The 17500-nt window shown below is 36.3% G+C and overlaps 1 protein-coding gene across 6 annotated transcripts in view; it reads left to right on the top strand.

Annotated features, from left to right (window-relative positions):
• The window catches only part of LOC136844322 (uncharacterized), a 318972-nt gene that overhangs the window by 261571 nt on the left and 39901 nt on the right, over positions 1-17500 (top strand). For all 6 annotated transcript variants that reach the window (XM_067113310.1, XM_067113318.1, XM_067113328.1 and 3 more), the window contains 2 exons: positions 11336-11513; positions 12585-12735. In XM_067113310.1, the coding sequence (XP_066969411.1) occupies positions 11336-11513; positions 12585-12735 (329 nt within the window). The remainder of the gene's footprint in view (positions 1-11335; positions 11514-12584; positions 12736-17500) is intronic.

The following is a 17500-nucleotide window of genomic DNA, read 5'->3' as shown; positions in this document are numbered from 1 at the left end:
ACATTACCACAAGTGAAAAATAATGAATCAAATACAAAAGTGATTATGATCATCATAAATATATATATATATATATATATATATATATATATATATATATATATACATACATATATATATACATATATATACATATACATATATATATTTATATGTATGTGTGTATATATAATTAAGTATTGTTGTCAAAATAAAACTTAATGTTTATAGATGTTATGTAATTACAAAATGAACTAGAGAAATACACGCATTTATTAGTTTAAACAAACGACCTCAGACAGAACATGTCTTAAACTGGGATTTATGAAGTTCACAAATCAAGCTTAAACGAATTAAAAGTATATATATAACACTGAAAAAAAGCCACGGAATTAAGATTATATATATCACACGGATAAACCCTTCACGGGCGTATCTGCAAATAAAATCAATCTTCTTTCAAAGGGAAGAAGATTTAGTAAGAGAGTTTCTACTGCGTTCGGGAGGTTTGTTTACAAACGGACAAAACCTGACTCTTCTTCTTCCTTCCTTTCTTTGATTCGACGGCGAGACCGGAGATGCAAAACATGAGGGTTACGGGTGTGTGCCATCGTCTTTAACCCACTCCAGGTGTATGTGTGTGAGTGTGTGCGTGTGCGTGCGCGTGAGCACGCACATGTTCGCCTGTGTATTTCGGTGCATCATCTTTACTGATAGATCTTACATAGAGTAGGTGTTGATCATAAAGGCACATGCGCCCACCATATCTCTCTCTCTCTCTCTCTCTCTCTCTCTCTCTCTCTCTCTCTCTCTCTCTCTCTCTCTCTCTCTCTCTCGCTTCTTCCTTTCATCCTTCTTCTTCTTCCTCCATCTATCACCTTTCTTTCCTTCCCCTCTTCCCCTTTAGATAGGGAATAAAATGGTTTCTTCCATCCCACTTCCCACACCCCTTTTATTCCTGTTCCTTCATCCGGTTCCCCTGTTCTCCTTCTATCTATCGCTTCCCTCTCTCTCTCTCTCTCTCTCTCTCTCTCTCTCTCTCTCTCTCTCTCTCTCTCTCTCTCTCCATCAATCTTTCTCTCCCTTCCTTCCCTCTTCCTCCATCAATCTATTCACTCCCTTCATCTTTAAAAGAAAAAAAATTATACTTCCTTCAGACCTCTTTATTCCCCCTTTCCCAGACAACTTCCCCTTCCCTCCTTTACCCCCTTCTTCCTAAACCCCCTCCCCTCCCGCAAACCTGTCCTCACGTCAATAATACCGTGTTCCTTTTGGTGTGGCTTCCAAAATTTCCGATTTGCGCCTAATGAACGCTTGATCCTTACCTGACCTCTCGACGAGAGAGCCTCGCTTAATTGCGAAGGATGTGCGCGCATGCGCGTGCGTGCTTGCTTGCGCATATTTGCCTATAAGCGTGAGTGTGTGTTTGTGTCTCATCTCGAGAAAATGATTATGCTTGTTTGTGTAAGCGTAATGTTTTTAAAGGGTACGTATAATCTAGAAATGTATAATTACGCTGATATTTATGCGCGTACACGTTTAAGAATACCTGTGTTTGTATGTATGACTATGAAGAAGCTATTTTAATACGCATGCATTTACGTTCATTTGTAAGTATATAATCAAGAGATGCATGATTATGTTTGTATATACTTACATACGTATGCATAATTTCATCAATACGCGTGTTTATGTATATATTTTCGTATTAGTTCCCGCTTATTCTGATTAAAAACGTGTGACTGTTGTATACATGCATTTACGTATGAATATAAGCATAATTTCCTTAATACAAAATTATGAAAATTCTAGTTTAAACGACTAATTCGAAATCCCATTGGCAATAGATTAATGATGAATCTATTGTGACAGTTCCAATAACATAATTTGTGGTAGAAATTGGTTTTCTTCGTCAAGAGAGTTCGTTGATTTGAAGAAGCATTTATATTACTGTAATTCTTTATACATTTCTGCTGACAAATGGAAATTTGTATTTATTCATACGAGTTTTCCGGACACACAACTTAAGCACGATTCTTTTTTTTCCAAACTCTGGAATAGTTCTATTCGTGAATGTTTGTGTTATATATTCATATAAGTCTCTATATGTTTCCCTTTTACAAATGAAGATTTTCAGTTATTCATGCGACAAGATTTTCGGCCACATAAATTTCACGGTTCTTGTTTTCCCAACTCCTGAACAATTACTGTTTGTGTGTGTGTGTGTGTGTGTGTGTATGCGTGTGTGTGTGTGTGTGTGTGTGTGTGTATGCGTGTGTTATATACTTGCAATTCTTTATCATTTTCCTCTTTACATATTAAAACAGCAAGTTTTTCGTCCACATGATTTTCACGATTCTTAATTTGCAAACTTTAGAACAATTATGTTGTATGTGTCTGCGTATGTGTGTGTATGTGTATGCGTGTGTTATATACCTGCAATTCTTTATGAATTTCTCTTTTACATATCCAAGCTTTTTGTTATTCAAACAACTTTTTCGTCCACATAGTATGTGTGTGTGCGTGTATTATATACCTGCAGTTCTGTATACATTTCCTTTTTACATATTAAAACAGCAAGTTTTTCGGCCACATAATTTCACGATTCTTGTTTCCCAAACTCCAGAGCAATTATGTTTGTGTTTTTGTCTAAGTGTGTTGTGTGTGTGTCTGTGAGTCTGTGCGAGCTCGCGCGCGCCCGTGTTTAACGCTGCTGTGCCCACATTGCACAACTACTTGTGTGAATGACACTTTGGGAAATTTGGACAGTCAAACTGAACACAGCGAGAGAGAGAGAGAAGTCTTGGGAAGCGAAACTTTGCCGGGTGAAACGGAGCTTCACAAACAAGCACAAAGACATGGCAATTTACTGGGAGGGCGGGAATATGAATTAGATTTCCGAGAGAGAGAGAGAGAGAAGAGAGAGAGAGAGAGAGAGAGAGAATATCTCAAAGATGGGTTGAGAGAGGTGAGGAGGATTACCTCGACGAGGCTCTCCTGGTTTTAATGATATGATAATATACACTTTGATGGAGTCTTGGTCCCTTGCGTCTGTTCTCTCTCTCTCTCTCTCTCTCTCTCTCTCTCTCTCTCTCTCTCTCTCTCTCTCTCTCTCTCTCTCTCCCCCTGAGACCCACAACAGCTACCATGAACAATGTACCTAATTCACTATTCAAGTCAACACAGTCATGCTAGCTAAATTTTAAATGAGAGAGAGAGAGAGAGAGAGAGAGAGAAGAGAAAGAGAAGAGCCATCAAGAGAGAGAACAAAGAGAGAGAAATAAAAAGACTCCTTGGGATCTTCTTCTTCAAGAGTTCTTGCCATCAACAATAAGAGGGAGACAAAGTCATGATGACCTCAGGCGAATTTAAATAATATATCCCCCTCCTTTTCTTCTTCTTCTTTCTTCTTCTTCTTCTTCTTCTTCTTCTTCTTCTTCTTCTTCTTCTGTATCGTGACCTCAGTTCTCCAGTTCATGAATTTTTATCGACTCTAGGAAACGAGGAGTGTTTGAATTGCTCGGCCTCTCTCAGGGATCGAATCCTAGGATTGAACGAAACGCGTCTTTATCACTCGGTATTCCCGTGATTCGAACCCTGTATTTAATGGAAAGTGACCTTTATCACTCGGGATTCCCGTGATTCGAACCCTAGGATTTCATTGAAAGTGCACCTCTGAGCCTTCCCGTTGGTTCGAACCCTAGGATTTAATTGAAAGTGTACCTCTGAGCCTTCCTGGGGTTCGAACCCTAGGATATAATTGAAAGTGTACCTCCGAGCCTTTCCTGGGGTTCGAACCCTAGGATTTAATTGAAAGTGTCTGCATCCCTCGGCCTTCCCCGGGATTCGAACCCTGAATTTAATTGAATATGTCTATATCCCTTCGTATTCCCGTGATTCGAACCCTAGATTTAATTTAAAGTGGTTGTATCCCTCGGCCTTCCCCGAGACTCGAACCCTAGATTTAATAGAAAGTGTCTGTATCGCTCTGCCTTTCCCACGAATCGAACCCTGGCCATGTCACTGGCGAGGCTAATATAGCACCCACTTGGCCATCAGGTCAATTATTATCTGTCTTCTTTCTCTGTCTCCTCTTCGTAACCTCAGTGTTTTCATTCCCGAAGTCGAATCCACCCAACAGAGACCATTAAAGAAAATCAAAAAGTTTCCACGGTTTGTAAACGGTTTTAAAACGCCTTTTTTTTCCTATTCTTTTCAGGGAGGGGACAAAAAATTTGGCGGAGACATTTTGTGTCGTTTTGAACTTTTTGTCGCCGGGTCAATTAGCCGTTTCCCGTTTTATTTAAAACAGGAGAGGAATTGTTACCCGTGACTCCTGACATTCTTCGCAAAAGCTTCATCAAAAGGCTTGTTTTATGAGAGAGAGAGAGAGAGAGACAGACAGACAGACAGAGAGAGAGAGAGAGAGAGCTTTGTATGTGGGCGCCTCTTGTTTTGCTTTAATTGTCTGGCTCGCTAATGAAACTATTGTCCAAGAAGCGAATGATTTTTCCCTTGAATATATATTTCATATGTCACGGATTTATTATTCACAATTAATATTTTCATATTTCGACGTAAAAACATCGTTTGTTATTAACTGCGGAAGGTCTCTCGGTCTAGTTTGTTCTTGATGAGATACAATACAGGTTTTTTTATTGCATATTTTGTGGAGTGGATTTTTAGATTTCATGTTTGTCGGAACGATCACTGTTTTATACGAACGAAGTCTTTGTAGTGACGTTCGGTATATGGAAATGTCATAAAATTATTATTATAAAATTAGCATCAGGAGAGCTGCTATTACTTCTACTACTAATAATAATACTACTAATAATAGCAGTATCCAATAGCAGCATTAGAATTAGCAGTAGCAGGAGGAATATTATTACAAAAACCTTCAGTATTTTATTGTCGGTATACTGACATTCTCTGATGTTTACATTATTCAAATCATTGTAGAAAGGGATTTGCTGTTAACGAAAATGTTTTTCCCATTATATTTATTACAAAAACGCAAGCTAAATCTTTTAAAATGTTTTCCATAATATCAGCTGTGTTATTTATTTAGTTATTTAGGTAATGGAGCAAAGTTACTGTGAATGATATTCACTTTATGAAAATATCAGTGTCTGTCATATATGGGTTCTCTCGGGGAAAGTGTGAAAATTGGTCGTTTCATTAATTTATTGTTATTTCACACGAGTCTATTAGATTTACACCTGCTACACTTGTCAGTTAAACCTTCAACAAGTACATACCAAGTACAGTGGCTTTGTGCTCCGTAAATCATTCTCTTTATAAGTAAATTTTACGATTATCATAACTGTCTTCCACCCTAAATTTAGGAGCGCGACTCCGGGCAGTGAAAGTTTCCTTAAAAACTCTACGGGTATCGCACTCCGTATTTCACTACCTCGTAAAACCGCTCGTTCTAACGGCAGTTTCTGCCGCTTCCACAGGACTTCAGCGTTGAATATCGAGTTGATCCATCGCATTAAGGCCCACGGTTTTTGAATGGGCGCGTTTGAGGATATGTGCTATATCCTGACTATCTGCACTGAGCTAAAAATATAGCCTTGTAAGCTTCGGGGTTATCGAAGTTACGGCTCTCACCGTAGGGGTTGGGGGGGTGAGTGTTAGGGGGTTATGTTCTGGGAAAAGATGTGTTTTATAGTTAATGTTTTGTTTGTTTTTTATAGATTTAGGACGCGTTTTGTGATAGATTTAAGGTAAATGTAAAATATGTATGTCTTATATATTTACTAAAGAGTCAATTAAGGTAAACGTGGAATATATTTTATGTTTACCGATGGGTTAGTTGATTACTGAAATGTGAACGTGGAAAATGTTAATTATAACATTTTTTGTGTAATGTACTTACATTCTTTACAGATGTTTTACATGACACGAATGATTTTATTCAAAAATTTATACCATTTCTTTATATTCCACTTTTTAAAGATATTTCACATGACATGAAAAAAAAAATCATATAAAAAAACCTTCCCCAGAGATGACATGAACAAGGGTTTTAAATGTCACAAAACCATCAAGTCCAAGAGGTTTTTATTGATCGAATTTCTTGCCATTTTTTTGTATATTACACTTAAATTTTTTAAAGATATTTTACATGACACGAAAAAAATCATGTAAAAAACCTTCCCCAAAGATGACAGGAACAAGGGTTTTAAAAGCCGCAAAACCACCCATCAAGTCCAAGAGGTTTTTACTGATTGAATTTCTTACCATTTTTTTGTATATCACACTTACATTTTTTTAAAGATATTTTACACGAAAAGAAAATAATTATATAAAAAAAAACCCTCCATAAAGATGACATGAACAAGAATTTAAGAGTCACAAAACCCATCAAGTCCATGATTTTTTTAATTACATTTCTAGCAACAAGATCAATATTGCCGTCAGTGCACCTCATGCGGTGCACTGTAGGCATTACTTATAACTTATAAGGTTCTTTGCAGCGTGTCTTCGGTCCCTAGCTGCAACCCCTTTCGTTCCTTTTACTCTACCTCCTTTCATATTCTTTTTCTTCCATCTTGCTTTCCAGCCTCTCCCAACAATTGCAAAAGGTGTTTCCTCCTGTTACACCTTTCAAACCTTTTACTGTCAATTTCCGTTTCAGCGCTGAATGACCTCATAGGTCCCAGTGCTTGGCCTTTGGCCTGAATTTTATATTCAATTCAATTTAACAAGATCAATATTCCAATCAGTATCTCTTAAGAGTCTGCACACTTATTAACCCTTATCAACGTCGTTCTCTCTTTAAATTTTCGCTAGAGTCTGCGTAACCTTTATGTAACCTTAATAACTCCACTGATTAAATGCTGGTCCATTTAAAAAACCCAGACGCGCCATTGCTAATTGCTTCCCAATGAGGGGAGAGCGGTTATTGTTGTTGTCGTTTCTGCAATTAGCGAAGTGTACCCTCGTGCGTCCTCCAGAAGAAAATGGGAGTTCTTCCTTCTTCTTCTTCTTCTTCTTCTTCTTCTTCTTCTTCTTCTTGAGACTTCTTAGAGACTACAAAACCCTTTCTCCTCCCCTCCTCCTCATCATTAACTCCCCTTTCTCTCTCTCACCTCTCTCATCTCTCTCTCTCTCTCTCTCTCTCTCTCTCTCTCTCTCTCTCTCTCTCTCACACACACACAAGCAGACTGAGAGTGAATACACATAATGTATACACAATGTCTCTCTCTCTCTCTCTCTCTCTCTCTCTCTCTCTCTCTCTCTCTCTCTCTCTCTCTCTCTCTCTCCTGCAAGCAGACTGAGAGTAAATACGCTAATGTAAACACAATCTCTCTCTCTCTCTCTCTCTCTCTCTCTCTCTCTCGCCGCTTCCCCCTTCCCGTCACGCCATTATATGTTCCATGATTTCCTTGCCTTATTGAAAAAGACCTTCCCCCTCTTGTTTTTTTTTCTGTTCTTTTGTTGTCGTACGTCTTGTGGTGTTTCTTAATGTGTTTGCTCTATGTGATCCTCCTCCTGTTTGGAGAGAGAGAGAGAGAGAGAGAGAGAGAGAGAGAGAGAGAGAGAGAGAGAGAGAGAGAGGGAATGTTTTGTATGAATTTAGCGTACTCAGAGCATGACTGATGAACATAGAATGAATGCGTTAAATTCTGTTTTAACTGTGTATGAGAGAGAGAGAGAGAGGTGTATAAATTTTTATATTCACTTATTGTCTAGGCGTACAGAAAGAGAGAGAGAGAGAGAGAGAGAGAGAGAGAGAGAGAGAGAGAGAGAGAGGAGAGAGATTGCAACTGAGTATACATTAGTGTCTGCACTCATACTTTGGTTATAGCAGAGAGAGAGAGAGAAAGAGATTGTATATACAGTCAAGTATTCACTCACAGTATAGAAGTAGTAGTAGTAGCATAGTAGTAGTAGTAGTAGTAGTAGTAGTAGTAGTAGGTAGAGATAGAGAACAGAGAGAGAGAGAGAGTAAGAGAGAGAGAGAGAGAGAGAGAGAGAGAGAGAGAGAGGGAGTTCCCCCCTCACCGGCCATGTGTGTTTTGGCTCGATTCGGAATAGCGCTTCACGGGGCTTGTGTGTTCACCGGAGCTTGAGAAGATATTAGGCTTATCTCTTTTTCTGTATTCGGTAAAAGAACAGTTGTTTTTCCTCTTTACGAAACATAAAACAATATTATGTAATTTTCGTGTTTTTTTACTTTTGTTTTATTTGAGAATTCTTTCAAGGTGTTAAATTTTCCTCGACAGATTTTTGTTACTCTAACTTTTATCGAATTCTGGTGTTTTGAAATCTCATATATTCTTTTCTTTATTTTTAGTCTTTGAATAATTTTATGACTGCAGTATATCTATTACTTTATAATGCTTTACAATTAATCATTTTATACCTGTAATATATCTACTACTTTATAATGCTTTACACTGAATTATTTTATAACTGCAATATATCTATTACTTTATAATGCTTTACACTGAATAATTTCATAACTGCAATATATCTATGACTTTATAATGCTTTACACTGAATTATTTTTTAACTGCAATATATCTATTACTTTATGATGTTTTACACTGAATAATTTTATAATTGCAATATATCTATTACTTTATAATGCTTTACACAGAATAATTTTATATCTGCAATATATCTATTACTTTATAATGCTTTACGCTGAATAATTTTATAACTGCAATATATCTATTACTTTATAATGCTTTACATTTAATTGTATACTAAGATAACAAATTACAGGGTTAGTTACCTGCAGAATATCTATTTATCAATGGAAAAATAAAAATGTATTGACATTGTGTTTTACATTGTAAGATTTTTTTATGAGGATGCCGACGGGAGTGGCAATCAAAGGCCTTATGTAGCTAACAGTTCCAGATAATAATAATAATAATAATAATAATAATAATAATAATAATAATAATAATAATAATAATAATAATAATGTAAAACGTGTATCTATATTTTTGTTCCTAAATTAGTGTGTAGGATAAATGCACCTTTTTCCTAACACCGACACGGCACGTAACATCCTACAGCTGGGACTAATAGTCATGACCCTCTCTTACAGTACCGTCATTTTTGACGAAATACTATTATTATTCAGAAGATGAAGAACCCTATTCATATGAAACAAGCTAACCATAGGAGCCATTGACTTGAAATTGAAGCTTCCAAAGAATATTTTGGTGTTCATAAGAAAGAAGTAACAGAAGGTATTGAGAAGTACAGAAAGAAGATAGAAAAAATAAATTAATAAGTTAGTAAATAAATAGAACAAAATGTAAATAAATTATTAAGATACAAGAAGAACTTCTGAGGTTCAAATTCCTCGACAACCTCAGGTGCTATAGTAATTCAATAAACAGCCAGAATAAACAGGGATGGAAACTTGTCATCAAAAGCAATTAACGAAAATGATTTAATCAAGCCAAGAACTAACCAGTTCCCCCAGAGAGGGGGTGGCGAGAGGGAGGGGGTTCGACGTCAAATAAATTCGCTTATGAACCGATGAACTGAGCCGTGAAATGACCTGAGTGTCGAGATTCTCTCTCTTTTTGAAGCCGGTCAGTCAGGTATCTCCGACTGAAATCACGTGCTTTCATCTGGTTAATCAATTTCGTTTTCATTTGCTTTTTAGGTCAGTCGGGCAGACGAGCCAATAACGTGATTTATGCAGTTTTGGTTGTTTTTATCTGGTTATGTTGATGAACCATAAATTATATTAATATACTGTTTTGTCAATATATGTAGTTTTTTATAATGGCGTGTATTTGGTGAGACATATCACATTACTTGTTTGAGATATATATATTATATATGTATGTATGTATGTATGTATGTGTGTGTACATATGTATCTATGTACGTATGTATGTATATATTAATTCATGAGTTTATCTATAAATTTATTCACAGAAACTCACACTGCCGTGATTATGTAACTTAGAAACGACCAGTTGCGTTTTAACCTCAGAATGTTGCAGATACAGTTTTCTCTTTATTTGTTTATTTATTTACTTATGTATTTATTTGTTAATTTATTTATTTATTTATTAAGTACGAAGTCATTTCAAGAGTGTATAAAAACACGGAAAATAAACTGACGTATGCAAAAAGGCCTGTTCTCTGACCTTTTCAAAATAATCTGTATCCGTTTAAGCCCACCAAAGGAGCTTGTGGCCTACAATGACAAGCCAGATTAATGACCTGAAATCGCTGTTCCATCCCACACATGACGAGAGAGAGAGAGAGAGAGAGTCAGAGAGATGTTAGAGAGAGAGAGAGAGAGAGAGAGAGTAAAAGTCAAATATGTTTAATTTTCATATATTTAGAGAGAGAGAGTAACAGTTAAACTGCGCTTATTCGAATTGAGAAATTCAAATATTTAAATTGAGAGAGAGAGTAAAAGTTAAACTGCGCTGATTCGAACTGAGAAATTCATATATTTAGATTTCTAGAGAGAGAAAGAGAGAGACAGACAGACAGACTAAACGTAAGTTCTTGAAGGCGAAGAAATTTAATGAATTAAGACCTAATGAGAGAGAGAGAGAGAGAGAGAGAGAGAGAGAGAGAGAGAGAGAGAGAGAGAGAGAGAGAGAGAGAGAGAGAGAGAGATTTGCCAAGCATATAACGAAACAAATTGAACTGGAATTCAGTCGATAAAAGTATCTAAGGATATATATATATGTGTGTGAGTGTGTTTTCATGACATCAGCTGATCATAGGAACCTGATTGACAGACTTAATTGACAATTATCGGTTGTCACTTGGATACCATCAGAGTTGACCATCGAATATCTCTTTATCGGTAGCCTTTGTAAATTCGTATTATTTATTTCACAACGTCGATAAATCTATATTGGTATTATTTTTGTTTTCCCCAAAAGAAGGATTTTTATTTTTATGGGCAGTTTTTGGTCAAGTATATAAATTCCTGATAGAGACGAGACGTTGGATTGAAATAAGAATAAAAAATATTTGGGGAAACCTTTTAAAATTCATTGCTGCTTGTATCCGACTGGAAACGTTTGTTGCAAGTTTCTTGAACTCCAGTTTATATATATATATATATATATATATATATATATATATATATATATATATATATATATATATATATATATAATATATAATACACCTTATATTCACAAATATTAACTCACAAACATCATTTAAAATCAAATTCACAATACCTTGGGATTAACTACTCAAGGGGAATTATAATTAATAATTAAATCTACCCACCCAGGAATCGAACCTGTGCCTCTGGTTCAGACACAGCGGAAACAGCCGACCCTAACCACTCGACCATCGTTAGTAATAATCTTCCTGTCTCTTTTTTTTTTTGACAGATCAAAGTGACAGGGTGCCTCTGTCTCGTGTGTGCTGTATTGTGCGTCGTCGTCACCGTCACTACGACAGTCCTCCACATGAATAGACTGCAGACACTCCAGGAGTGCGAGTTCTTCCCGCACTCCCACTCCTGCACCTGCACTCCTTACACGAGTGTTCTGGACCCGAATCACGATGGTAATTATTAGTGGGATTTTTCATTTTTTCAGTTTTTTGTTCCTCTGTTATTGCACTTTTTAATAATCTTTTTTTTATTTTTATTTTCTTTTATGTTCATGTATTTAAAAATTTAACCTGTTGTTTTTTCTTTTATTTTAACGTCTAAGAAATTCTCGGAATTTTCTAAGTTGCTTCGAGAATAGAACGTGGAATTATTAGCAGACCAAACCTAAGCTAGCCATTTTTTCCTTTTATTTTAAACTCTCAGAAATTCTCAGCCTTTTCTATGTATATTTGAGAAGTGAACGTGGAATTTTTTCCTTTTATTTTAACTTTTAAGAAATTCTCAGCATTTTTTATGTAACTCTGAGGAAAGAACATGGAATTATTATCAGACCAAACTAAACGTTTTTTCCTTTATTGTAGCTTTAAGAGATTCTCAGCATTTTCTTTGTAACTATGAGAAGAGAACATGGAAATATTATCAGACCAACCCTGGCATTTTCATTTTATTTTAACATCTAATAAATTCTCAGCATTTTCTGTGTAACTATGAGAAGAGAATAAGGAAATATTATAAGACCAAACCTGGCATTTTTCCTTTTATTTTAAATTCGAATAAATTCTCAGCATTTTGTATGCAACTTTCAAAAGAAAATGAGGAGTTATTATCAGACCAAACCTAACATTTTTCCTTTTTATTTTAACGACTGCGAAATCCTCAGCATTTTTTAAGCAACTTTGAGAGTAGAACGTGGCAGTATTAACAATGTTGACGAACTGTTTGTGTTTCTTATAAAGAGTTTAGAATAAGAATTATTCATCATGGCTGTTTTTATTTTTAGATGTTTATTCCTTACGTATAATGTAGAACAAAAACAAAAAGTTTTTTCAAGAAACTCCATTTCACAACCACTTTCCTGTACGCGAACCCAAACTCAGAATACAAAAAAACAAAACAGAACAAAAAAAACTATTGTCAGTCTCATGCCAAACGCCAAAACCGAATCCAAAAATAAACTTCCAAAAATCAAGACGTAACCAGATTTGCCTCTCAACCTCCCATTGTGTCCGTCTGTCTCTCGGCAGTGAGATATGTGTTCAGTCTGGAAAACAGCGGCATGAATTGTGACGTCATCCACGGGCCTCTTTATTCCTGTCTGCGAGCGCTGTTCGGCCTCTCCGTCATCGGGATCTTGGTGTCCATCTTCTCCTGTATGCTGGTGTACCAGCTGCTCAGGTAAGTCGATTGCTTAGGAGTCATTCGAAGGTAGCGAATGTTTTTTTTTATGCCATTCTACTGCTTCGCTTTCTTTGGTCAAGTTTCTCAGATTTTCCGTGTCTATGATTATTACTTTAAAAGATAATTTTGTGAGGTTTTTGCTCTTTAGAATATAACTAAGTCAAATAACACATATTACATGGTCCTTTCTGTTGGTATAACAACGTTCAGAGGTCCATATTAGGCCTCAAGTTCTGTGCCAAACCTTACCATCCTTATGGGCTGAGTTAGTGCAATCAAGTTAATCAGGTTTGTGTGTCTAATTTTTACTTTCAAGACAATTCCGTAAGTTTTGTGCTCTTTAGAATATAGCTAAGTCAAATAATGTATATTAAATGGTCCTGTCAGTTGCTAGAACGAAGGCCAAAGGTCCACATCAGCCGTCCAATTCCCTGCCAACCCTTTCCACCCTTACGTGCTGAGTTAGGGCAATCAAGTTTCTGTGGGTTTTGGTATCTATAATTAATTCTTTAAGAGATCATTTTGTCAGGTTTTTGCCCTATTTAAGATAATCTTGAGTTAAGTAAGAGATATTAACTGGTCATAACTGTTGGTAGAACGATGCCCAGAGGTCTACAGCAGCCCTCCAATTCTCTGACAAACCTCACCACTCTTGGGGGCTGAGTTAAGTCAGTTAGATCAAGGAACCGTGCTGGCATAGAGCCAGTTCGGTCAAAAGCAACCCAAAAAACGATGTCGCGTGGTCTGTGATTGTCGAGGTCTGCATTCAGAGGTCCATGCCAGTCCTTTTGTAGACACTTCCATAACTTGATATCTTCTCGCTGGCTGCTAATGTGAACAAGGGCTCGATCTGTCACGTAATACTGTCACGTAAAACCATTGCCAATTACATTTCTTTAAATATAAAAGAAACATGAGGTTGAAATTAAAATTACGAGAATATAAGGAATAAAAAGACCTCACTCGTAATACTATATTACAAATTACATTTCTTTAAAAATGAAAGAAACGTGAGGTTGGAATTTAGAATTGCGAAAGTATAAGGAGGAAAAGCAGTCCACAAAATAATATTCATTTTTCCCCGAAGAACAACAATAACCATGTAAGACATGCTCCGAAGTTTCTTCGGCGCAATGGAGTTTTCTGTACAGCATATAATCAAGGCCACCGAAAACAGATCTATCTTTCGGTGGTCTCGGCATAATGCTGTATGAGCCGTGGCCCATGAAACTTTCAGCCGGCCGTGGTGGCCTGTCCTACATCGTTGCCAGAAGCATGATTATGGCTAACTTTAACCTTAAATAAAATAAAAACTACTGAGGCTAGAGGGCTACAATTTGGTGTGTTTGGTGATTGGAGGGTGGATGATCAACATACCAATTTGCAGCCCTCTAGCCTCAGTAGTTTTTAAGATCTGAGGGCGGACAGAAAACGTGCGGACAGAAAAAGTGCGGACAGACAGACAAAGCCGGCACAATAGATCTCTTTTACAGAAAACTAAAAAGCTGGGAAAAATATTACCAGGCAAAATGAACCTAATGAATTTTGCATTTTCATAGAAAAACGAATCTCTTTTGCCATGAGTGAATCCTCGCCGCCTTTATGAAATGTTCGGAAGTTCATTTTGGAAATTGCTCTGTAATTCATGCAATTGGGGGGACGGGGGGCGGGGCGGGGAGTGACACCCCCGTATATATATATATAGATACGTAGAGTATTAATATACGCTGAGTATTATGCACCCCAGAATTTTATGTATATTCATTTGTCGGATTATAACGAGTAGAGATTTTATGGATGCGAAAATGTAACACCGATTCTGAATAACGTTGCACAATTACTCGGATGTTATTCCGAAGCGTTATTCCGGGCCCTGATTCGTCGGTGGTCGCTGGGTTTAATGGCGTTTGTCGCTGAATTAAAGCAGTCGCTTTGTCGGGGTTAATTTTTTATTTTTTATTTTAAGTAGGGTCGTGACATTTGTCGCTGGATGGACGTTGCTTGTTCCGGAATTAATGTGATTTGTAGCTGAACTAATGTTATTTGTTACTAATTTGCGTCATTTATTGCTGGGCTGACTTCATTTATTGCTGGACTGACGTCATTTATTGCTGAACTGGCGTCATTTATCACTGATTCGCGTCATTTATTGCTGAACTGGCGACATTTATTGCTAATTCGCGTCATTTATTGCTGAAGTAACGTCATTTATTACTAGACCAACCGTCATTTATTGCTGAGCTGACGTCATTTCTTCCTAATTTCGTGTCATTTATTGCTGAACTGGCGTCATTTATAGCTAATTGGCGTAATTTATTGCTAATTGGCGTCATTTATTGCTGAACTAAAATCATTTGTCGCTAAATCGCGTCATTTATTGCTGAAGTAACATCATTTATTGCTGAACTAAAATCATTTGTTGCTAATTCGCGTCATTTGTTGCTGAACTAAAATAATTTTGTTGCAAATTTGCGTCATTTATTGTTGAAGTAACGTCAGTTATTGCTAGACCAACTGTCATTTGTTGCTAATTCGCATCATTTATTGCTAAGCTGACGTCATTTGTTGCTAATTTGCGTAATTTATTGCTGAACTGACGTCATTTATTGCTAATTCGCGTCATTTATTGCTGAACTAAAATCAGTTTGTTGCTATTCGCGCCATTTATTGCTGAAGTAATGTCATTTATTGCTGAACTGCCGTCATTTGTTGCTAATTCGCGTCATTTATTGCTGAACTAAAATAATTTTATTGCTAATTCGCATCATTTATTGCTGAACTAAACTCATTTATTGCTAATTCCTGTCATTTATTGCTGAACTAAAATAATTTTGTTGCTAATTCGCATCATTTATTGCTGAACTAACATCAAATATTGCTAATTTTCGTCATTTATTGCTGACCCAAAATAAATTTGTTGCTAGATCACGTCATTTATTGCTGTACTAAAATTATTTATTGTTATTTTGCCTCATTTACTGCTGAACTAACGTAATTTTTTCAGTGTTTCCTGTCATTTATTGTTAAATTAACGTCATTTGTTGCTAATTCGCGTCATTTATTGCTAATTCCCGCCATTTATGGCTGAACTAATGTCGTTTGTTGATGATTTACGTCATTTGCCCATAAATTAATGCCCAACTGTTATTGAAAAAAAAAAAACAATATATCCCTGATTTAATAAAAGTCGCAGAATTCGACCTGCCTGTCACGAAATTCAACCAATATGCTGTTGAATTCACGACATACGTTGCTAAAATTCAGTCAGTTCACGCCCTCTGTGGGTGAATCAACGCCACCTCTCACTGTCACTTAATCAGACCTGTATTTTCCAAATCATAGGCCCTGTCGTCCAGATGAATCAAAGAACTCCAGCCGTCTTTAATCATTTTTAATTTCTTTTACGCTTTCCCCAATACTCTCGAACTCATCTCAGGCGACGGATAAATTAGTTGAACAATCAAGCGAGTTTTTCGTCTGAAGATAAAAATCGTAATTCTGTTTGCTCTCTGATCAAAGGATTTTGAATAAATTGGAGAGAAAAAAGATAGTCAAATGTAATTATGGTCTGCTGGAAGTCGCTGATTAGAGGAAAGTCAGGCGAAGGAGGCAGGAAGAGAAAGTAGTAGGAAGAGAAAGTTATAGGAAGAGAAAGTTATAGGAAGAGATCAGGAATAAAAGGAAGATCCAGGTAGGAAGAGTGACATTGGTTTGAGGAAGCACAAGAAGATTTTTAAGATAGAATAAGGACTGACTGAAAATCCCAACCAGAAACAAAGGAGTGATAGAATGAAGTAAAGAAAGCGAGGGATAGATAGAAAGGTGGATGATTTAGGAATAAGACAGAGAGCAGGTAAAAAGAAAGTTCGAAGACAGTAGTAAGAGTTGAGTGAAAGCATAAGACGACAAACATTCAAAGAAGGAATTATGAAAATATGTGATGTAAAGCAGATCTATGAAGAAAAGGAAGAAATGGAAGATATAGGAGGAAGACAAAAGAAGAAGCGGAAGATGTAGGAAGAAAACAAAGGATTCTGGTAGGAAAGAAGCAGAAAATCTAAGAAGAAAACAAGTCATACTTTTCAGGAAGAAAGCAAAAGGTGATATTTGAAAGAAGAAGATATACGAGTATAGGTTGGTAAACAAAAGAGATAGAAAATTAGAAAGTATAAGATTTTGGTAAAAGACAAAGAACATAGGAAAGAATAAAGCATGAAATTTTAGCAAGAGAGAAAGGATATAGGAAAGAATAAAGCATGAGATTTTAGTAGGAGACAAAGGACATAGGAAAGTGAAAAAGGATCAGATTTTGGTAGAAGACAAAGATATAGGAATGTGAAAAAGCATCAGATTTTAGTATAAAACAAAGATATAGGAAAGGGATAAGATTTTAGTAGAAAACAAAGGATATATAGGAAAGTGAAAAAGCATCAGGTTTTGGTAGAAAACATATATAGGAAAAGGAAAAAGCATAGGGTTCGGTAGAAAGCAAAGGATATAGGAAAGGGGAAAAGCGCAAGATAAGATTTTAGCAAAAGACAAAGGATATAGGAGAAGGAAAAAGCATAAGATTTTGGTGTAAAAAAAAAAGGAAAAGCATAAAATTTTGCTAGAAGACAAAGGACTTAGAAAAGGAAAAAGCAAAGGACACAGGAAGGAACTAAATGATTTATTGAAGAGAGAAATCGAGTGATATATGGAAAGGAAAATCGAGGTCCTTTTTGTTGACGGAATTTTTACAAAATGCTGCAGGTGGAATTGG

Source organism: Macrobrachium rosenbergii, chromosome 2, assembly GCF_040412425.1.
Source record: "Macrobrachium rosenbergii isolate ZJJX-2024 chromosome 2, ASM4041242v1, whole genome shotgun sequence".
Classification (NCBI taxonomy): Eukaryota; Metazoa; Arthropoda; class Malacostraca; order Decapoda; family Palaemonidae; genus Macrobrachium; species Macrobrachium rosenbergii.
Note: the sequence above shows the minus strand (reverse complement) of the source record. Positions and strands in the feature narration are given on the sequence as shown.